At 42.0% G+C, this 24,795-nt stretch overlaps 1 protein-coding gene across 2 annotated transcripts in view; it reads right to left on the bottom strand.

The window, feature by feature from the left end:
* Positions 1 to 24,795, bottom strand: part of LOC121317654 (kinesin-like protein KIF26B) — a 164,925-nt gene that overhangs the window by 54,748 nt on the left and 85,382 nt on the right. The window contains exons 4-5 of one of the 2 annotated variants that reach the window (XM_041253820.1): positions 20,817 to 21,043; positions 3,761 to 3,944 (exon numbers count right to left, since the gene is read on the bottom strand). In XM_041253820.1, coding sequence (XP_041109754.1) covers positions 3,761 to 3,944; positions 20,817 to 21,043 — 411 coding nt within the window. Of the gene's footprint in view, positions 1 to 3,760; positions 3,945 to 6,537; positions 6,661 to 20,816; positions 21,044 to 24,795 lie in introns of those variants that run through there. The other variant, XM_041253821.1, reaches the window with a different exon arrangement.

The following is a 24,795-nucleotide window of genomic DNA, read 5'->3' as shown; positions in this document are numbered from 1 at the left end:
GATAAGAAATGTTGCTATCAGTGAGCTCTCGATGTTCCAGTAAATACTTTTTATCTACAGTATATACTGAGTGGGAGACTCAAGATATTAACTTAGCATGATAGTACATACTGTATATTACTGTGTGCTCTGTAACCAACAGCATTTATCTGTATCACAATAATTCATTAGAACTAAACGTTTCTTACAAGAATGTCCTTGGCCTGTGTTTTATTATTATTATAAATGACACCACAGTGATGAATGAACACACAGCCCCTGAAGGCTCTCCCGCGTTCATGGATAATTACCAGTTACAAGTCATCAATAATGCAAACCCCTGTATATAAAGGTGGTATTATTCAGTGACTGTGACGTGCCTGATGTGTCTAGAACACATACAAATGGAAAACACCTCCCAGGAATCCTGTCCTGCTTCTCACTGCAGACAAGGTGAATCCACTGAGAATCCCGTCCTGCTTCTCTCTACAGACAAGGTGAGTCCACTGAGAATCCCGTCCTGCTTCTCTCTGCAGACAAGGTGAGTCCACTGAGAATCCCGTCCTGCTTCTCTCTACAGACAAGGTGAGTCCACTGAGAATCCCGTCCTGCTTCTCACTGCAGACAAGGTGAGTCCACTGAGAATCCCATCCTGCTTCTCACTGCAGACAAGGTGAGTCCACTGAGAATCCCGTCCTGCTTCTCACTGCAGACAAGGTGAGTCCACTGAGAATCCCATCCTGCTTCTCACTGCAGACAAGGTGAGTCCACTGAGAATCCCGTCCTGCTTCTCTCTGCAGACAAGGTGAGTCCACTGAGAATCCCGTCCTGCTTCTCACTGCAGACAAGGTGACTCCACTGAGAATCCCGTCCTGCTTCTCACTGCAGACAAGGTGAGTCCACTGAGAATCCTGTCCTGCTTCTCACTGCAGACAAGGTGAATCCACTGAGAATCCCGTCCTGCTTCTCTCTACAGACAAGGTGAGTCCACTGAGAATCCCCTCCTGCTTCTCACTACAGACAAGGTGAGTCCACTGAGAATCCCGTCCTGCTTCTCTCTGCAGACAAGGTGAGTCCACTGAGAATCCCATCCCCTTGTCTATGTTGATCTTTAGCTTGAACAAGTCTTATTCTAAAGCCCAGCACATCTGCACATGTTGTTATCGCTTCCAGTGCCCAGGGTCGCCGGTTCACTCCCAGCCTTCTCCATTACATAGTGATGCCCTTGCTACAAGCTCTTACAAGTAGGACTTTGCAATGAACAGTTATGCTTTTCAGCCTTTTAGAATACTTCATGCTACAGTATTATTTCCCTGTACATCAGTGTGAGTTTTGTACTGTTTTGTCTTGTGAAATAGGTTTTTTAAATGCCAATAGCAGACAAACTCAGGCTATATAGAAAAAAAACCCTTCCATTCTCTGTAGTACTGCAGCTTCCCACTGACATGTTACTACCGGTGCTCCATTCACTGCTGTGCAGAATCCTGCTCTTCAGACACTCTTTTCCAAAACACAGAACAATAAAAGCACGATGAATATTATGCTGAATAATTCAGGAATGTTCTAATGTGGTACCTCACAATAGCAATAACACTAACGATAACGTAGACCATGGGTCTCCACCCCTGGTCCTGGAGAGCCCCAGTCTAGCAGGTTTACTAGGTGTCTTTACATTATCAGTGGCTAAAGATCTGAAACACCTGTCAACCTGGACTAATTAAGCCAACAATTTGTTCAGTTGAAATGAAAACCAGCAGACCCAGTAGCTCTTCAGGAATGGGGTTGGAATCCAATTCTAATAGCAATACACCAGCAGGTAAAGTTAAAATACACACTGTCTCTTCTGCGCCCCCAGCAGGTAAAGTTAAAATACACACTGTCTCCTCTGTGCCCCCGCAGGTAAAGTTAAAATACACACTGTCTCCTCTGCGCCCCCCGCAGGTAAACCAGCAGGTAAGCCTTTAATTGTTACCTGCTGTGCTTTCACACAAAATCTCCCTCCAGCATGAAAGACCCATGAGAAGTAAGTCTGCAGTACTGAATAATGTCTCAACAACCCTGCGTGTAAACACAAGATATACAGCACACCCCAGATATTATAAATTTTCCAGCAGAAGATTGGACATTGCTAATTGGACTGTGGAGCTTTTCAATGTGCAGTCAATAGCAGGGCAGGTCATGAGAAAACACAGTAGACAAATTATGCACCACAGTTCCCGTAATTAATGGTGGTGAATCTGTGCAGTACTCTCTCAACAGAAAAAATATTAGAAATTAAGTAGAATAAATATGGAAAAGAAAAACAAATGAAAAGAAAAAACAAAAACAGTAAAATCATAAATCAATTTGTGATTAAGACGTGTGTCTTATTTTTCTATCCAGAAAAGCAGCGCACGCATCACACCACTCCTTTCAAAGTCACTAAGCCACTCAGAGCGACTAATACAGCCAGTTCCAGCAGTGCATGCATCACACCACCCCTTTCCAGTCACTAAGCCACTCACAGATGGATTAGAAACACAAGTTTATTTGTTTTAAGTGGCACACTCACATATTGTGTGATGAAAGTTTTTTGTGAACATTTTTACTCCAGTGGCATCATTACCTTACCTACAACCATATTGTCGCACAGTTCTCGCTTTCAGACTGTATATAATAATATATATTACAGTATAACAGTTAACTATTAACAGGTTACATACATTTTAAAATGTTTGTAATGATACTCCGTTAATGTTCACAATGTTGTATTATTAAATAACTATTCATTTGGTAAAATGTGTAAGTCTTGCTCAACATTACTAACATTAGGTTATATAATATTTATTATATTGGTTAAAAATGCACAGAGTAAAATACTTCTGGCCAGCGTATTTTCCAATCTGGGCCTCAAAAAAAGTAGTTGAAGAGCTCTGTTGTAGACCACAATACAGGTCAAGAAAAAATTAATACAGAGCATTAAATACAGACATGGGGTGGTGAGTGATATTTGAGGGTGAGCATTCACGTCTCATGTATCCCACATGACCCCATGTTTGAGGGTGAGCATTCACTTCTCATGTATCACACACAACCCCATGTATGAGGGTGAGCATTCACTTCTCATGTATCACACACAACCCCATGTATGAGGGTGAGCATTCACGTCTCATGTATCACACACAACCCCATGTATGAGGGTGAGCATTCACTTCTCATGTATCACACTCAACCCCATGTTTGAGGGTGAGCATTCACTTCTCATGTATCACACAAAACCCCATGTTTGAGGGTGAGCATTCACTTCTCATGTATCCCACATGACCCCATGTTTGAGGATGAGCATTCACTTGTCATGTATTACACACGACCCCATGTTTGAGGGTGAGCATTCACTTGTCATGTATCACACACGACCCCATGTTTGAGGGTGAGCATTCTATTGTCATGTATCACACACGACCCCATACAGTATTTTTTAGAATCTTTGGTGAGCAGTTCTTTCCTGCCTGAGTTCTAAAGTTCTGTGTTGTTTGTTGTGAGGGGCTTGCAGTTTGACAGCTTGCGCTGGGGCTGCGCTCTGTAGCTGGTGAGCTCAATTCTTAAAGAGACATTCGGATCTGGCTTTTGCATACAAAAGTCTTCTAGATTCATTGATTATTGTCAAATACATCCACTTGGTTGCTGATTGCACCTCTATCAAATAGACATTTCCACTTTTCTTAGCCTTGCAACCACAATGGAGAGATGCCTTCAAGATACAACAGTGTATACAGTGAAGCACGTGTGGAGAGATGCCTACCTTTCCCAGTCCTGGGTTGTCCTTGATTTTGTTTACGGCTCGCAGCAGGCATGGTGGCGCTGGCGGGGGAGAGCTCTGCAGAATCGCACTGAAGTTGGTGGGGAAGAGAGGGGGGTCACACACATAGGATGGAGATGGACGATGTTTCTTCTTTTTGGAGGACAGATTCAACTTCTGGGCAGCTCTGCGGGGCAGAAACAACAGTTAGATTCACCTTGGCAAATACTATATTTTCCAAGCTCAGTATGATGAATGATAACTTTACATACAAATCCCACCCACATTATCCATTTCTAAAATTAAACAATGCTGTTTCATGATGGGAATGAGTTTATAAACGAGACATCAGATAATACCAGAAGATATGCAATGTGCAAGTTAGTATCAAATACATACGTACGTCCAGCTGCCAACAAGTCTATATATACTTCATCCCCAGCATGCTCCTGCCCTCTTCTATGTTACTCTTTCTTGCCACGTTTCAAGAAAGAGTCGGCCCAATAACTTCAAAGGGACATCATGTGACCAAAAATAAAAACCGAAAACGAAGAGCCCTAAATATTACACATTCAATTCATTGATCTAGCACATTGCACACATTCGATTCATTGATTTAGCACGACACACATTCAATTCATTGATCGAAGCACATGACACACATTCGATTCATTGATCTAGCACATGACACATATTTGATTAATTGATCTAGCACATTGCATACATTCGATTCATTGATCGAAGCATATGACACACATTCAATTAATTGATCTAGCACATGATACAAATTCGATTAATTGATCTAGCACACATCACACATTCAATTAATTGATCTAGCACATTGCACACATTCAATTAATTGATCTAGCACATGACACACATTCGAATCATTGATCGAAGCACATTGCACACATTCAATTAATTAATCTAGCACATTGCACACATTCAATTAATGATCTAGCACACTGCACACATTCGATTCATTGATCTAGCACATTGCACACATTCGATTCATTGATCTAGCACATTGCACACATTCGATTCATTGATCTAGCAGATGATGGACTGCGTGAATTTCAATTCCTCCTTTCCAGTCAAAATCAAGGACTCACTGTTGTCATACCCACCCACCCCCGCTCCTGGGCTGAGACGACTGGAGCACACCACTGGATAATGTGCCCTTTAAAGGGTTATCTTTGACAGAGACCATCACAGCCCCAGTAACTGTCAAGAATGAAACTCATTATACAAATTAGGCATAGAACGAAGCACTTTGTGTTTCCACAATATCCACCACTGTATTTTGAACACAACTGGAATTCAATTAGCACGTCCATGAATGCCTAAAAAAATGAAACTGACCCAATATACATGCAATAAGCACGCAAACCTCTTAAACACATCCACTGCTATACATCTAGCAGAAACTAAACTACAGAACTGCAAGCTGAGAGCAACTGAGGATCTCCAGGTAATGATTTTCAAATCGGGCACACAGGGGGCTTCATTTATTGTATTTATAAGTTCACTTTTTTTTCTACTGTTTTGCTTAAAAAAAGTTTTTCAGAACTTTGCGTCCCCAAAGAGGATATGAGCCTTTTAAATCCCATACTGTAGATATCTACAGTATTCCCAATTACAACACTAGCCATCAGTTTAATCTGTGTGCAGGCTCCAGGCATCTATATCTGCACTTGCAGCTCCAGACACCTTCATCTGCAAATAACTCTGGGAAGTGTAGATGCTGCTGCCTTCCGGGTATAGTGCGTACATGTAGGACATAAAAAGGCACTCTTGAAGCACAGTATTTGTAAAAATCACTTTCTCAGTCTCTCCCTCTCTCTCTCTCTCTCTCTCTCTCTCTCTCTCTCTCTCTCTCTCTCTCTCTCTCTCTCTCTCTCTCTCTCTCTCTCTCTCTCTCTCTCTCTCTCTCTCTCTCTCTCTCTCTCTCTCTCTCTCTCTCTCTCTCTCTCTCTCTCTATTTTTTCTCTCTCTCTCTCTCTCTCTCTCTCTCTTATCACTATCACTAGGATGAAAACTAACACTGCTTGCATAATAACAGTTAGAACCTCTAATCCAAAAAAAAACTAAACAATTAAAACTTGTTCTTTGTATATATTATCTAAAAACATTTTAACAATAGGGGCTAACTGAAAAAAAGCAGTAGCGTTTCTGTTTGTAACATACCTTCAAAAAGGGTGTGTGATAGTATGTCGCAATATTCATTCTAGTTTTTTTTCTTTTCTTTTTGAACAACTATATTGTGCAGTACGAAAAATAATTCCCCAGTGTTCTGAACTAGCCATGAATTTTTACATTCACTCTCCACTTCAAGCAGAACACAAAGTTTTTCAAGACCGGTGCCACACTTCAGCTGCTATTTTTAGCTGAGTTGTCCTATATAAGTAAAACAAAGGCTCTTACTGCAATTACCCAGAGAAAGCTAACACAACTTCTGCCAGCAACAGACTCGTATGCAGAAATGCATAGTTCTCTAATTGGCAATGTGATTTAATGCATGCATAACAAAGGTGTATTCTTCTTCCCTTCAATTAAATGTGAATAAGATATCCCTGGATACAGCGAGGGCTTGAAAAATAAACAGCCACCACCAGCTTGACCTTTACAGCCACACTTGCACATTTATAATGCAGGACAAAAGCCGACCCATTGAACACTGTATAGCTCACAAGGAGTGCTCTCTTCAAACAAGCAAGCAAACAGAGTAGCAGCATGAGAATTCACAAACTGGAGCTCAGAGGTAGTTTACAGGTACTTACACTGTGATCCAGTCCATCCCCTTGCGAAAGCCTATTCATGGTCCATGTTCATGGCTAGAGGGGCTGCGGTTTACCTACTCTGTCACCATGGTACCCTACACCACTCCAGGGTATGGCATCACTTCACCTAGGAATCTGGCATCTGCAGCAGCGGCAAAGCAGTGCGCTTCAACCTTGTAAACTCAGCAGATATCAGTGAGTGCTCTACCAAGGGGACTGCACCAGCCCCTCTCTCTCTCTCCCTTTCTTTCTCTCTCTCTCTCTCTCTCTCTCTCTCTCGCCAGCCTACTACCTACCTACATTAACCCGTTGTTACTCAGGAAAGAGAACAGTGTGGAACACAGATGTGATGCACTTGGAAGTGCACTATTTGCTACTTGCACAGAATGTCAATTTGGCAGCACCAACGCTTTGCCTGGTGCAACACTGAAGCCCAGAGCAGCTCTTTCGCAAGTTTAGAAGATTCCAGTGGGCTTTTAAGAAAGTCGAAGCATACAGTCGAATGAAACATGCTGAATAATGTTACGTTAACATATTGAATTACATACATGTCCATATACTTAATGAAAAACAGACAACTAAAAAATGTGACATTTCAGAATCTAACATGAAATACTGTACTGCTTTTCTCCCATTTTATAAAAGGCTTCCAGTAAATTAAAACTCATAGACTGAATAAACTTTCATAAATTACTTTTTTTTTTATTCAATTAAAATATATAATTCTCCATATTTCAGCTTGTGCATTAATTCACAATTTCACATGAAACTATGATTAGTCATTTCTTTTCTCTCAGATGGAGTTTCAATGGTGTGCTCTCAGTGTAAGTTGTTCAGTTTGGTGCTTGTGATCTGTGATCAGAAACAGCAGCAGCAGCACTTCCCTGCCTGGCCTGAATGGCTTGCTGTGATTGGGCTGTACTGCACTTCCCTGTCTCGCTTGAAAGGGCTTGCTGTGATTGGGCTGTACTGCACTTCCCTGTCTCGCTTGAAAGGGCTTGCTGTGATTGGGCTGTACTGCACTTCCCTGTCTCGCTTGAAAGGGCTTGCTGTGATTGGGCTGTACTGCACTTCCCTGTCTCGCTTGAAAGGGCTTGCTGTGATTGGGCTGTACTGCACTTCCCTGTCTCGCTTGAAAGGGCTTGCTGTGATTGGGCTGTACTGCACTTCCCTGTCTCGCTTGAAAGGGCTTGCTGTGATTGGGCTGTACTGCACTTCCCTGTCTCGCTTGAAAGGGCTTGATGTGATTGGACTGTACTGCACTTCTCTGCCTCACCTGAACGGCTTGCTGTGATTGGGCTGTACTGCACTTCCCTGTCTCGCTTGAAAGGGCTTGCTGTGATTGGGCTGTACTGCACTTCCCTGTCTCGCTTGAAAGGGCTTGCTGTGATTGGGCTGTACTGCACTTCCCTGTCTCGCTTGAAAGGGCTTGATGTGATTGGACTGTATAGCACTTCCCTGCCTCACCTGAACAGCCTGCTGTGATTGGGCTGTACAGCACTGTACTGAACAGCTCATGAGATGCTGTAGATATTCACAATACTGAACAGCTCAAGAATCACTGTAGATATTCACAATACTGAACAGCTCATGAATCGCTGTAGATATTCACAATACTGTACAGCTCATGAGATGCTGTAGATATTCACAATACTGAACAGCTCATGAGATGCTGTAGATATTCACAATACTGAACAGCTCACGAGACACTGTAGATATTCACAATACTGAACAGCTCACGAGACACTGTAGATATTCACAATACTGAACAGCTCATGAGATGCTGTAGATATTCACAATACTGAACAGCTCATGAGATGCTGTAGATATTCACAATACTGAACAGCTCATGAGATCGCTGTAGATATTCACAATACTGTACAGCTCATGAGACACTGTAGATATTCACAATACTGAACAGCTCATGAGATGCTGTAGATATTCACAATACTGAACAGCTCATGAGATGCTGTAGATATTCACAATACTGAACAGCTCATGAGATGCTGTAGATATTCACAATACTGAACAGCTCATGAGACGCTGTAGATATTCACAATACTGAACAGCTCATGAGATGCTGTAGATATTCACAATACTGAACAGCTCATGAGATGCTGTAGATATTCACAATACTGAACAGCTCATGAGATGCTGTAGATATTCACAATACTGAACAGCTCATGAGATGCTGTAGATATTCACAATACTGAACAGCTCATGAGATGCTGTAGATATTCACAATACTGAACAGCTCATGAGATGCTGTAGATATTCACAATACTGAACAGCTCATGAGATGCTGTAGATATTCACAATACTGAACAGCTCATGAGACGCTGTAGATATTCACAATACTGAACAGCTCATGAGATGCTGTAGATATTCACAATACTGAACAGCTCATGAGACGCTGTAGATATTCACAATACTGAACAGCTCATGAATCGCTGTAGATATTCACAATACTGAACAGCTCATGAGACACTGTAGATATTCACAATACTGAACAGCTCATGAGATGCTGTAGATATTCACAATACTGAACAGCTCATGAGATGCTGTAGATATTCACAATACTGAACAGCTCATGAGATGCTGTAGATATTCACAATACTGAACAGCTCATGAGATGCTGTAGATATTCACAATACTGAACAGCTCATGAGATGCTGTAGATATTCACAATACTGAACAGCTCATGAGATGCTGTAGATATTCACAATACTGAACAGCTCATGAGATGCTGTAGATATTCACAATACTGAACAGCTCATGAGACGCTGTAGATATTCACAATACTGAACAGCTCATGAGATGCTGTAGATATTCACAATACTGAACAGCTCATGAATCGCTGTAGATATTCACAATACTGAACAGCTCATGAGATGCTGTAGATATTCACAATACTGAACAGCTCATGAGACGCTGTAGATATTCACAATACTGAACAGCTCATGAGATGCTGTAGATATTCACAATACTGAACAGCTCATGAGTTGCTGTAGATATTCACAATACTGAACAGCTCATGAGATGCTGTAGATATTCACAATACTGAACAGCTCATGAGACGCTGTAGATATTCACAATACTGAACAGCTCATGAGATGCTGTAGATATTCACAATACTGAACAGCTCATGAGTTGCTGTAGATATTCACAATACTGAACAGCTCATGAGATGCTGTAGATATTCACAATACTGAACAGCTCATGAGATGCTGTAGATATTCACAATACTGAACAGCTCATGAGATGCTGTAGATATTCACAATACTGAACAGCTCATGAGATGCTGTAGATATTCACAATACTGAACAGCTCATGAGATGCTGTAGATATTCACAATACTGAACAGCTCATGAGATGCTGTAGATATTCACAATACTGAACAGCTCATGAGATGCTGTAGATATTCACAATACTGAACAGCTCATGAGACGCTGTAGATATTCACAATACTGAACAGCTCATGAGACACTGTAGATATTCACAATACTGAACAGCTCATGAGATGCTGTAGATATTCACAATACTGAACAGCTCATGAGATGCTGTAGATATTCACAATACTGAACAGCTCATGAGTCGCTGTAGATATTCACAATACTGAACAGCTCATGAATCGCTGTAGATATTCACAATACTGAACAGCTCATGAATCGCTGTAGATATTCACAATACTGAACAGCTCATGAGATGCTGTAGATATTCACAATACTGAACAGCTCATGAATCGCTGTAGATATTCACAATACTGAACAGCTCATGAGATGCTGTAGATATTCACAATACTGAACAGCTCATGAGATGCTGTAGATATTCACAATACTGAACAGCTCATGAGACGCTGTAGATATTCACAATACTGAACAGCTCATGAGACACTGTAGATATTCACAATACTGAACAGCTCATGAGATGCTGTAGATATTCACAATACTGAACAGCTCATGAGATGCTGTAGATATTCACAATACTGAACAGCTCATGAGATGCTGTAGATATTCACAATACTGAACAGCTCATGAATCGCTGTAGATATTCACAATACTGAACAGCTCATGAGATGCTGTAGATATTCACAATACTGAACAGCTCATGAATCGCTGTAGATATTCACAATACTGAACAGCTCATGAGACGCTGTAGATATTCACAATACTGAACAGCTCATGAGATGCTGTAGATATTCACAATACTGAACAGCTCATGAGATGCTGTAGATATTCACAATACTGAACAGCTCATGAGACACTGTAGATATTCACAATACTGAACAGCTCATGAGATGCTGTAGATATTCACAATACTGAACAGCTCATGAGACACTGTAGATATTCACAATACTGTACAGCTCATGAGATGCTGTAGATATTCACAATACTGAACAGCTCATGAATCACTGTAGATATTCACAATACTGAACAGCTCATGAGATGCTGTAGATATTCACAATACTGAACAGCTCATGAGATGCTGTAGATATTCACAATACTGAACAGCTCATGAATCACTGTAGATATTCACAATACTGAACGACTCATAAGATGCTATAGATAGTCACAGTACTGAACACCTTGTGTTTGTTTGTTTGGCATTCTACTTGTACGCGTTTGTCATCATTAGACTGCTAAGACGTTCCAGGAGCTGTCGTAGAGGCCAGCACTAACCCAGACAGCACTGCACTACTGTTCACTAATACACTGTATTTCACCACTTGCACATTAGCACTCACTTTGGACTGGTGATGGTGTTTTTGTGTTCTGTGTGTGTTTATTATTTCGGGACTCTACCTTGTGGTTTAAACTGTGCAGTGCACATTGCTGTGTATTGCCACAGGTTATTATTTATGTTTACACATTGCATCACCTCTACACCTGCGCACTGCAAACCACTTTGCCCCAGTCCCATATTACAATCATTTGCCATCTATATTTTCAAGATTAATATGAGATGTGACCACAAATGCTTTTCAGGTAGATTTCAAAATGAAAATGTGCTGACAGACAGAGTAACGATGGCAGGGTCTGCAGCTGTTTCACAGGATAAGGGCTTTCAAAAGTCCTAGTGAGTCCTTATTAATGAGATGAATGTAGCTATCCTACCATGGTGAAGACTGCACATTCAATCACACCTTGCTGGAAACAGCACTATTGCACATGACTAGAAACATAAAAGCATTTTTCAGGATGAAAATCAGCTTTGTGATTTGCACAGGCCTCAAAAACATTTTTGAATATTGATTAGTTTGTGATGCGGGACAACATTTCTGAAATAAATCAAGTGTGGGGAGATCCAGTCTGCTTTCTGAATGCCATTCTGCCATTGGGAGAGCCCTCAGTTCATGGAAGGGTGTATTCATTTTAATAGGGCTCCCTCAGAAATCTAAGGGTTGAGAAAGATTGTTGTCATTGGCAACTCATATTAATAGTGCAAGAAAAAATAACAGGGGATCTTCACCCACATTGTCCAAAACAACACAATTATTAAAAGTAGAAAAGTCTATTCAGTTGTTCTCACCCTGAATCATGGTTCACCAATTGGTGGTCCTAGCTTAGTGCTCCTAGCACAGCACACAGGGGGTGTGGTATAAGGAGAAGGTTTTGAAACTGTGAGATTAAAGACTAAACACATCATATAGCATTTATTCTAAATACAATATGTACATTTCATTAGCTTAGCACATAATTCCGAAATTGAAGCATTCTGCAGAATATCACATTAGAAGTGAGTACTTCACTTTAAACACCCTACAGCTTAATGTTGATCTTCAAAACACATTTAAATCCATGGACATAAAAATGTAGCCAGCACAGCAATCAGATAGTAATTTCAAGTGCCCTGACCTGCAAGCAATACAAGTGTCAAGATACATTAGCAAGCATCGATCCAGTTCACTGACAGTCAATTAATCTAAAGACTGAAACAAGTCTCAGAGTCAACGAGCCAGACAAAAGCAATTCCTCTCAACAATGACCTTAGAAAAGACTCAAACCCTAAATCACAAAGCCTCTGCATTAGGGATGGCACTGTCAACCCAGACTGTACATGAAAATGATTGGGTCAGTGATTTTCAGACTGTCAGGGAACACCTCTGATGCTCATGCGTGTGTACAAACACGAGACAAAGCACACATAAACATACAAGCGCATAGTTCATTTGAACACATATAGAGCCACACCTATAAAGGTTCACACATGCATGCTATGTGCTTCAAGACGTGTTGATTATTAGAAATCTTGGTATCTCTGAAATAGAATTGCTGTTGAAGATTTATTGAAAATATCTTCAAAAAGGCAAGGTGTCTCAGATGCATAACCCCAAAAAGGGATTGTCTAGGACAGTAGAATAACACTCCTCTTCCTGGATGAATATCTGAGTATCAATAGACTAGACTGTTAAGGTAAGATTCCACACAAGTTATTTGTCAATATAACAAATAACCCAGATCATTTTTAAAGCTACCTGGAGAAATGCCTTGATTCAAAGCTGTCCCCTAAAGTTTAATACTGAAATTGCATCTCACTGTGCAAGTGAAACAACATGATCTAGAGATTCCTGGAATAATGCTTTCATTCTATTCAATGATTTAGAACAATGATTTATGTGTTTGTGTGCATGTGTTTATAGTTTTCAATAACACAAATGTAACTAACCAATTATATATTAACACCCTCCCTGATACAATAACTCAAGTGTAACCAATTATATATGAACACCTTCACTGATACAATAACACAAGTGTAACCAATTATATATGAACACCTTCACTGATACAATAACACAAGTGTAACAAAGTGTGTAGTGCTCTACTTCTCCCATTACCCTGGTGCAATGGGTTGTACAACTGTTTGAGCAATCAGGCACTGGACAAAATAAAGAATAATGAGAGATGAAAAAGGTCCTGCTGGTGTGCAAAACTGATGACTAAACAGTCTGCACATCTAGATTCTGTATCCTGATCCTAAAACTGGTATCTGAACAGTCTGCACATCTAGATGATGTATCCTGATCCTAAAACTGGTATCTGAACAGTCTGCACATCTAGATTCTGTATCCTGATCCTAAAACGGGTATCTGAACAGTCTGCACATCTAGATTCTGTATCCTGATCCTAAAACTGGTATCTGAACAGTCTGCACATCTAGATTCTGTATCCTGATCCTAAAACTGGCGTCTGAACAGTCTGCACATCTAGATTCTGTATCCTGATCCTAAAACTGGTGTCTGAACAGTCTGCACATCTAGATTCTGTATCCTGATCCTAAAACTGGTATCTGAACAGTCTGCACATCTAGATTCTGTATCCTGATCCTAAAACTGGTATCTGAACAGTCTGCACATCTAGATTTGGTATCCTACTCACAGGACAAACTGAACTGAAACATAATGAGGGGGTTTGGCTGCTGGGTCCATCACTACAATCTTTGTGTTATTTTAATAATTTTAATCAGATTTCAAATACCACAACTCTATTGAATATCTATTTTAAATACAGTTCATATGCACTACATATACCAACAGGAATAATATATATATATATATATTAGAAAGAAAGACACTGCAGTGCTTAACCCCAGTGAGGTGCCGACCACATAAGTTAATTGTATATTAAAACAAAAGAAAGTCTGCTTGGGTTACGCTCTCTTCTCAGATCGATCTGCCAGTCCTGATTATAGATTGAAGTCCAAATGACCAATTAGTCGCACACTCAAAATCAGGACAGGATTTAGGTGAAACATGTTTTTTACTAAACCAAGAAAACAAACAAAAAGGCAGTAAGACTACACGTTTCGACACAAGCTTCGTCAGGTTCACAAAAAAAACCAAAAAACATGTTTTAACTAATAAAATGAATTTATTTTACTTCTTTTTAAAAAGACCATTTAGAATATCATTTAGGACTAAAATTCACAGTGCTATTAACCAGAAAACCTTGAGAGATATTTAGTTCTGAATCACTTAGCTAAACTCTTCAGATGTATATATATATATATATATATATATATATATATATATATATATATATATATATATATATATATATATATATATAAATGAGTAATTTCCAGATTTCAGAGGTCCATTTTCTGCAAATGTAAAAACTCTTAACCTATTTTCTTTCCATATTTCCAAGGTAGAATACATGTTTCTTCTGACACAGCATCTCCCCTTGTCACTAAGATGTAATTCTTTTTCATTTATTAATTTAAAACAACTGATCTGAATGACATTCAACGTTTAAACACACCACTGCACAGATGCCTTTCAAACTGGCTACCATGTCCTCAATGGGTTTTTAATTGGTCTCTTTGTTTTGCCTTATAACACATCCAGTACCTTATACATACTGTACAGTAACTAAGAACATCTCAACAGATCCTTCTGCTGTTCCACCCCCTCTCGGAAATTCCTGTAGTGAAATGGCAGTGCTGGACCCCCGGGGAAAAAATTTGTGAAATAAATCAAGTGGGACCTATTCCAAGTGAGTCGCCACTAATGAAGGCTCTCGCTCTTGACAAAAATAGTCTCAGCTGTTTTGCCAAACCATCGATCATCTGGGGAGACGTGTGGAGAAGGTCAGTCCTGTTGTTTAGAGGCTGCTCGGCTCCTATAGGAGGGGCTCTGCTTGAGGGACCCCGTGATTACACACAATTATTATCATCTCTAATTAATACTGCCCTGCAAACAGCCATGTAACCACTCTGTCCAACTGCTTTCCCTCCCTCTCTCACCGTCACTGTGGGACCCAGCTGCAGAGGGAGATGTCTGCGTGAGATAAATCTTACAGCATAGATTACATTTTGTCAAAAATGGAAAAAAATAAGAATTCCTTTCCAAGGAATGGGAAAAAAAAACAAGACACAATGAGGCTCTGCAGTTACATATCAATCAATATTTTATATAGTGCCTTTCATAGTGGACCACCATCACAAAGCGCTTTACAAGATACAGTAAAAAACATACCTAAGCAGCACACTGGAGTTCATAATGAGACTGCAGTCACATACCCAAGCAACATGCTGGAGTCCATAATGAGACTCTGCAGCCACATACCCAAGTAGCACGCTGGAGTCCACAATGAGACACTGTAGTCACATACCCAAGCAACATGCTGGAGTCCATAATGAGATTCTGCAGCCACATACCCAAGCAGCACGCTGGAGTCCATAATGAGACTCTGCAGTCACATACCCAAGCAGCACGCTGGAGTCCATAATGTGATTCTGCAGTCACATACCCAAGCAGCACGCTGGAGTCCATAATCAAGTAAACCCAGGAGACACCAGGAAGAACCCGCCCCACATCAGGGCACTGCCAAACCCAATCAAGCAGACAGGTCCTAATCAAGAAAACCCAGGAGACACCAAGAAGAATCTGCCCCATGCCAGGGCACTGCCAAACCCAATCAAGCAGACAGGTCCTAATCAAGAAAACCCAGGACACAACAAGAAGAATCTGCCCCATGCCAGGGCACTGCCAAACCCAATCAAGCAGACAGGTCCTAAACAAGTGGCCAGGCAGTATATGTTAAAAAAGTAAACTGTACAAAGCACTTCAGTGCTGTTATAGGTACTGTGGATTATAGACAGATAGCACAGCTGATAGCTGTTTTACTACTAACCCAACTAACCCTAGCTGTACTGTCAGTTAGGCCTTGACATCTCCTAGCAATATAAAAAAGCATGGATCGGGAAGCATACCAGTTGTAAACCTGTACAGGAGTTCCATTTGTAGGAGAGAGGGAAGACCAGGGCACAGCCTCTCGCTTCTGTGGGGAACACAGGCTGGCATTCCAGGGGTACAGGAAGCACTGGTCTGTTATTCAGGGATTAATGAGTGTCAAGCATACTGTAAATCACTGGGTGACACAATCTATTTCAATAACCTGTGCTGTCCTTGTGTGTGTGTGTGTGTGTGTGTGTGTGCTCTGATTCATACTGTAGTTATTGCTATTCACCAGCAGTCCAGTAACCTGTGCTGTCTGTGTGTGTGTGTGTGTGTGTGTGCTCTGATTCATACTGTAGTTATTGCTATTCACCAGCAGTCCAGTAACCTGTGCTGTCTGGGTGTGTGTGTGTGTGTGTGTGCTCTGATTCATACTGTAGTTATTGCTATTCACCAGCAGTCCAGTAACCTGTGCTGTCTGTGTGTGTGTTTGTGTGTGTGCGCTCTGATTCATACTGTAGTTATTGCTATTCACCAGCAGTCCAGTAACCTGTGCTGTCTGTGTGTGTGTGTTGGCTCTGATTCATGCTGTAGTTATTGCTATTCACCAGCAGTCCAGTAACCTGTGCTGTCTGTGTGTGTGTGTGTGTGTGCTCTGATTCATACTGTAGTTATTGCTATTCACCAGCAGTCCAGTAACCTGTGCTGTCTGTGTGTGTGTGTGTTGGCTCTGATTCATGCTGTAGTTATTGCTATTCACCAGCAGTCCAGTAATTGCTGGAATGTGCACTTGCATCTCCAGCTGGGAACCAAGGCTTACCTAAATAACAGTAATTAATCTGCTGATGTTTCATTTTAGCTCTTCAAAAGAATACAAGCTGCTGTCTGAAACTGACCTTGGGATTATTAGAAGTGTACAATACAGCATACTAGCTGCCTCTGTTGAACCACCATGACAGCTTGCTTTTAAAAGAATAGACTCTGTTTCCTACAGCTGCAATTCATTTAGTGGGAGTTTGTCACAAAGAGGGCCGGAGTGGGGGATGTCAGACCAGAAACAGGAACCAGGAAATAAACGACAGAGAGAGGTGGAGTTTGGTGGAACTGAGCGAATGGTTTTGCTCAGCATTTAATGAGTGAACAGAACAGTAAATAAAAAGGTTGTAACAAAACAGCACACGGCACGTGAGGCCAAAATAAACAGACAAACAAAACAGACTAACACTTACAGAGTGGACTAACAGACAAACAAGGTGAGTCAAAACAACGGTCATATAAATTACTTTGTTTCGTTTTCTCGTTCTTAATTCTCTCCTCTCCAGGCCCGTTCTCCACCCACCAAACACACAACCCCGAGTAGGTGAAAACATGCAGCTTTTATGCAGCTGTACCGAGACTCGATTGCTAATCAATCATTCAATTGGAGTCGCGGTACAACTGCATGTGAATTAATAAAGTGCAATTCCCCGTGCTCATATTTTGTTACGTTTTACTTGCATGTGAAGTGCTGTGCAATCCTTGTGCCTAAATACAAATATACATTTTAAACACTCGTGTTACACAGACCTGTTTATATCCCGTGTACCAATAACTATACACCAACATTAACACACAACATACAACACAAAATACACACAGGGGCAGGCACTTTGCCACATATACCCTCCCTTGTGCAAAGCACACATGGCCTCAATGAGCGGCAGGCAACCCCAGGAGATGCCAGGCAGGTATCCTTGGGTGAAGCAAGGCAGGCATCCTTGAGCGAAGTGAGACAGGCATCCTTGAGCGAAGAGAGACAGGCATCCTTGGGTGAAGCGAGACAGGCATCCTTGGGCGAAGTGAGGCAGGCCTCCTTGGCCCTCTTCTCGGTCACTGCGGCCGGGCTTTCCCGTGCTTCCCTCAGCAGCCTATGCAAGGGCTGCTGAGGACCACCAGCATCTATTCCTGGTCCTTCTGGTGCAGGGAGAGACACCTGTTCAATACCAGGGGTCTGTAACAGACACCTGTTCAATACCATGGGTCTGTCACAGACACCTGTTCAATACCAGGGGTCTGTAACAGACACCTGTTCAATACCATGGATCTGTCACAGACACCCGTTCAAAACCATAGGTCTGTAACAGAGACACCCGTTCAATACCATGGGTCTGTCACAGACACCCGTTCAATACCATGGGTCTGTAACAGAGACACCCGTTCAATACCATGGGTCTGTAAGAGAGACACCCGTTCAATACCATGGGTCTGTAAGAGAGACACCCGTTCAATACCATGGGTCTGTCACAGACACATGTTCAATACCATGGGTCTGTAACAGAGACACCCGTTCAATACCATGGGTCTGTAACAGAGACACCCGTTCAATACCATGGGTCTGTAACAGAGACACCCGTTCAATACCATGGGTCTGTAAGAGAGACACCCGTTCAATACCATGGGTCTGTAAGAGAGACACCCGTTCAATACCATAGGTCTGTCACAGACACATGTTCAATACCATGGGTCTGTAACAGAGACACCCGTTCAATACCATGGGTCTGTCCCATACACCTGTTCAATACCATGGGTCTGTCACAGACACCCGTTCAATACCATGGGTCTGTCACAGACACCCGTTCAATACCATGGGTCTGTAACAGAGACACCCGTTCAATACCATGGGTCTGTAACAGAGACACCCGTTCAATACCATGGGTCTGTAACAGAGACACCCGTTCAATACCATGGGTCTGTCACAGACACCCGTTCAATACTATGGGTCTGTCACAGACACCCGTTCAATACCATGGGTCTGTAACAGAGACACACGGTCAATACCATGGGTCTGTAAGAGAGACACCCGTTCAATACCATGGGTCTGTAACAGAGACACACGGTCAATACCATGGGTCTGTCACAGACACCCGTTCAATACCATGCCGAATAAGAGGTTCAAATAACCAACCCCAGACGGGGGGAGTCATTCATTCACCCTCCCTGACCCTCAGCACCGATAGCTCTGAGTCCAGTATCTTAACCTAACCCTAACCCTCCCTGACCCTCAGCACCAATAGCTCTGAGTCCAGTATCTTAACCTAACCCTAACCCTCCCTGACCTTCAGCACCGATAGTTCTGAGTCCAGTATCTTAACCTAACCCTAACCCTCCCTGACCCTCAGCACCGATAGCTCTGAGTCCAGTATCTTAACCTAACCCTAACCCTCCCTGACCCTCAGCACCGATAGCTCTGAGTCCAGTATCTTAACCTAACCCTAACCCTCCCTGACCCTCAGCACCGATAGCTCTGAGTCCAGTATCTTAACCTAACCCTAACCCTCCCTGACCCTCAGCACCGATAGCTCTGAGTCCAGTATCTTAACCTAACCCTAACCCTCCCTAACCCTCAGCACCGATAGCTCTGAGTCCAGTATCTTAACCTAACCCTAACCCTCCCTGACCCTCAGCACCGATAGCTCTGAGTCCAGTATCTTAACCTAACCCTAACCCTCCCTGACCCTCAGCACCGATAGCTCTGAGTCCAGTATCTTAACCTAACCCTAACCCTCCCTGACCCTCAGCACCGATAGCTCTGAGTCCAGTATCTTAACCTAACCCTAACCCTCCCTGACCCTCAGCACCGATAGCTCTGAGTCCAGTATCTTAACCTAACCCTAACCCTCCCTGACCCTCAGCACCGATAGCTCTGAGTCCAGTATCTTAACCTAACCCTAACCCTCCCTGACCCTCAGCACCGATGAGTCCACTGAGTCCAGTATCTTAACCTAACCCTAACCCTCCCTGACCCTCAGCACCGATAGCTCTGAGTCCAGTATCTTAACCTAACCCTAACCCTCCCTGACCCTCAGCACCGATAGCTCTGAGTCCAGTATCTTAACCTAACCCTAACCCTCCCTGACCCTCAGCACCGATAGCTCTGAGTCCAGTATCTTAACCTAACCCTAACCCTCCCTGACCCTCAGCACCGATAGCTCTGAGTCCAGTATCTTAACCTAACCCTAACCCTCCCTGACCCTCAGCACCGATAGCTCTGAGTCCAGTATCTTAACCTAACCCTAACCCTCCCTGACCCTCAGCACCGATGAGTCCACTGAGTCCAGTATCTTAACCTAACCCTAACCCTCCCTGACCCTCAGCACCGATAGCTCTGAGTCCAGTATCTTAACCTAACCCTAACCCTCCCTGACCCTCAGCACCGATAGCTCTGAGTCCAGTATCTTAACCTAACCCTAACCCTCCCTGACCCTCAGCACCGATAGCTCTGTGTCCAGTATCTTAACCTAACCCTAACCCTCCCTGACCCTCAGCACCGATAGCTCTGAGTCCAGTATCTTAACCTAACCCTAACCCTCCCTGACCCTCAGCACCGATGAGTCCACTGAGTCCAGTATCTTGTTTCAAAGGGGTGAATCGATTGGATCAAGACCCTCATCAGCCTCATTTAATACATGCTGTAAATGCTCGAAATAATCATTAAAAAGTGTAGCGTATAAAAGTGTACATATATATATATATATATATATATGTACAAAGAATTAGGCACTTCATACTGCCCTACTGCCATGTAATGCTTATATGTGCTATTAAAGGGGACTGGTCTTACCTGGCCAAGAAGGAGGCCGCAGCGGAGGTCCCACTGGAGGGCACACTGGTGGGCACTCTGGCGGGCACACTGGAGGGCACACTGGCGGGCACACTGGCGGGCACACTGGAGATGTAGGTATTCTGTAAGCCGGAGAAGCTGTTCAGCGAGGGCCTGTCTGCATTGTACCGGTTCAGAACAGCCTCGCTCAAGCCCTCCCGGCAGTTCTCTGTCACCACTTGAGAAATCTGCAAGCAAACACAGCAGGGAGGAGTGATGAGGGACTTCCTGGGATAAAACTTCAGGGTTTTGGGATGGATCCCGTGGAAAACCGAAGTAGACAACACTATCATGTGAAGTAGATTTAAAATCCTGCTTTAAAAAAATAAATAAATAATGCTTAACTGATTTATTTTATCTTTAAAATGCTGGTCTTTGCATTTGTGAACTTGTTTTTAGAATAAATTCTGTGTTAGGGTTGTGACTTAGATAAAACCTGCAAGCACAGAGAACAGAACGAATCAAACACAGTATTTAATCCAATATCAAATTAGGGTTATTTTACAGTATATGCTTTCAGTATCCTACAGAGACTAAACTCCGGTCTCAAACATGTACTGTATTGTTTCAATTAATACACATGTAATTCAGCAAAGTTAAGTGTACAGCTCTGGCCACAAGTTTAGCATCACAGAGAATGCTGAGACGAATTTTGAGATGAATTTGTAAAAAGACCCCGTGCCCTTCTGGTATTCATCAGTATGCAGACCTCCTACACAGTGAAGGATGCCTAGCTCTTCTAGACACACTTACATCAGCAGATATGAATGAAAGGTACTTTAAAAAAGACATAGTGTATACAAATTCTTCAGCAGCAACCAATGTGTAACAGTGACAGCATGATCTATTTGTAGCACATATTAAAAATACTAAATATGTCCAGTATGCACTTCTATACACTCTACCACAAATTGTAACATATCAGGTGTATTCTTGTGAAACAGACAGTCAGTAGGGTTTAAATGGGTAATTTACTAACTTCAGTCTGTCTGTATCAATATGATATAATATAATTAACATAATAAGATAGGTATGAGTAAAATGTAAAAAGCCAGGATTCAGTGATTCAGGGCTCAGAGCTGTGGTACAAAGACTGGAAAATGGCTGACGATAGTCTCTCAGGGCGGGCGGCTCTTTAATCCTCATCTTCATTTAAACTTGGGCTCAGGCTCAGGTCTAATAATAGCTGCCATTTCTGAGTGACAGCCGCGCTCACAAACAAATAAGGATGCAGCCTAGGGGAGGGGTGGAGGTGTTTATGAGGAATGGAGGCCACTGAGGGCTCTTCCACTTCTCCATGCGTCTGAGGACAGCAGCAACTGTCAAGGCTGTCAAGATGTACGCTGTGTTATCTAAGGGCTTGTTTAAAATGCACCCTGCAGGAATACGCGTCGAGGCATGGCTGTTGTTTTAGTCTGGTCTCAGGAGGCACAGGGTAGCAGACTGTGTCAAGGAAAATATATTTGTATGATTATTTGTTGCTATCTTAAATACTGTATGAAAACATACTACTTGAGTTTGCTGGAGCAGAAAGATTAGAAAAGAACAGCCGAGACAGGTGGACCCAAGTGCTGCATATATAAAAATAGATTACATCACATTGCACGCTGATAGCAAGAATAATACCCCTTACTTAGTGAGTGACACGGGGCACAGAGCTAGTTCAACATATGAGAGCTACTACATGCTCTCTTGATCCTATTCCTACAAAACTATTAAAAGATGTTCTTGGTGTTATTAATACCCACATGTTAAACATTATAAATGGTTCACTTTCCACAGGTATAGTTCTCTCAGCTCTTAAGGTCGCTGTGGTGAAGCATGTGCTTAAGAAACACACTTTTGACCCTAAAATCCTCAATAACTATAGGCCAATTTCCAACCTACCATTCTTAGATAAGGTTCTAGAGAGAGTTGTTGTAATTGAATTACAAACATTTCTAACTCTTAATGGTATATTTGAGAAGTTTCAGTCTGGTTGTCATGCTGCACATAGCACCGAGAAGGCCCTTGTCAGAGTTGAGAAGGATTAACTGATAAGCTTGGGCTTTCCATCAGTATTAATTCTTCTAGATCTAAGTGCTGCCTTTGATACTATAGATCAGGGGTAGGCAACCCTGGTCCGGGAATGCCACAGACACTTGTGGTTTTTGGTTTACACAAGCCCTCATTGATTCAATGATTGGCTTAATTGGTCAGAATTACCATGTGTTCCAGGTATTTAGCAATTGATGATTAAGAGATACCTGCAAAACGTGCAGGATTGTGGCACTCCAGGACCTGGGTTGCCTACCCCTGCTGTAGATCATTCCGTCCTACTGAAAGCACAGTGGGGCTGTCTGGCCTTGTCCTATCCTGGTTAAAATCTTATCGTTCTGATAGGTTTCAGTTCGTCTTGATTGGGAAGGCAAACATCGGCACTATCAGAAGTTGTCTGTGGTGTTCCACAGGGCTCCATTTCTAATCATCAATAAACACTGCTGAAGCTGTGCAAAGAATCATCAATAAACACTGCTGAAGCTGTACCAAGAATCATCAATAAACACTGCTGAAGCTGTACCAAGAATCATCAATAAACACTGCTGAAGCTGTACCAAGAATCATCAATAAACACTGCTGAAGCTGTACCAAGAATCATCAATAAACATTGCTGAAGCTGTGCCAAGAATCATCAATAAACACTGCTGAAGCTGTGCCAAGAATCATCAATAAACACTGCTGAAGCTGTGCCAAGAATCATCAATAAACACTGCTGAAGCTGTGCCAAGAATCATCAATAAACACTGCTGAAGCTGTGCCAAGAATCATCAATAAACACTGCTGAAGCTGTGCAAAGAATCATCAATAAACACTGCTGAAGCTGTGTCAAGAATCATCAATAAACACTGCTGAAGCTGTGCCAAGAATCATCAATAAACACTGCTGAAGCTGTGCCAAGAATCATCAATAAACACTGCTGAAGCTGTGCCAAGAATCATCAATAAACACTGCTGAAGCTGTGCCAAGAATCATCAATAAACACTGCTGAAGCTGTGCAAAGAATCATCAATAAACACTGCTGAAGCTGTGCCAAGAATCATCAATAAACACTGCTGAAGCTGTGCAAAGAATCATCAATAAACACTGCTGAAGCTGTGCCAAGAATCATCAATAAACACTGCTGAAGCTGTGCCAAGAATCATCAATAAACACTGCTGAAGCTGTACCAAGAATCATCAATAAACACTGCTGAAGCTGTGCCAAGAATCATCAATAAACACTGCTGAAGCTGTGCCAAGAATCATCAATAAACACTGCTGAAGCTGTACCAAGAATCATCAATAAACACTGCTGAAGCTGTGCAAAGAATCATCAATAAACACTGCTGAAGCTGTGCAAAGAATCATCAATAAACACTGCTGAAGCTGTGCAAAGAATCATCAATAAACACTGTTGAAGCTGTGCCAAGAATCATCAATAAACACTGCTGAAGCTGTGCCAAGAATCATCAATAAACACTGTTGAAGCTGTGCAAAGAATCATCAATAAACACTGTTGAAGCTGTGCCAAGAATCATCAATAAACACTGCTGAAGCTGTGCAAAGAATCATCAATAAACACTGTTGAAGCTGTGCAAAGAATCATCAATAAACACTGCTGAAGCTGTGCAAAGAATCATCAATAAACACTGCTGAAGCTGTGCCAAGAATCATCAATAAACACTGCTGAAGCTGTGCCAAGAATCATCAATAAACACTGCTGAAGCTGTACCAAGAATCATCAATAAACACTGCTGAAGCTGTGCAAAGAATCATCAATAAACACTGCTGAAGCTGTGCAAAGAATCATCAATAAACACTGCTGAAGCTGTGCCAAGAATCATCAATAAACACTGCTGAAGCTGTGCCAAGAATCATCAATAAACACTGCTGAAGCTGTACCAAGAATCATCAATAAACAC

Source organism: Polyodon spathula, chromosome 6, assembly GCF_017654505.1.
Source record: "Polyodon spathula isolate WHYD16114869_AA chromosome 6, ASM1765450v1, whole genome shotgun sequence".
In the NCBI taxonomy this organism is placed as follows: domain Eukaryota; kingdom Metazoa; phylum Chordata; class Actinopteri; order Acipenseriformes; family Polyodontidae; genus Polyodon; species Polyodon spathula.
The sequence above is the reverse complement of the archived record's forward strand: the minus strand, read 5'-3'. Positions and strand labels throughout refer to the sequence as shown.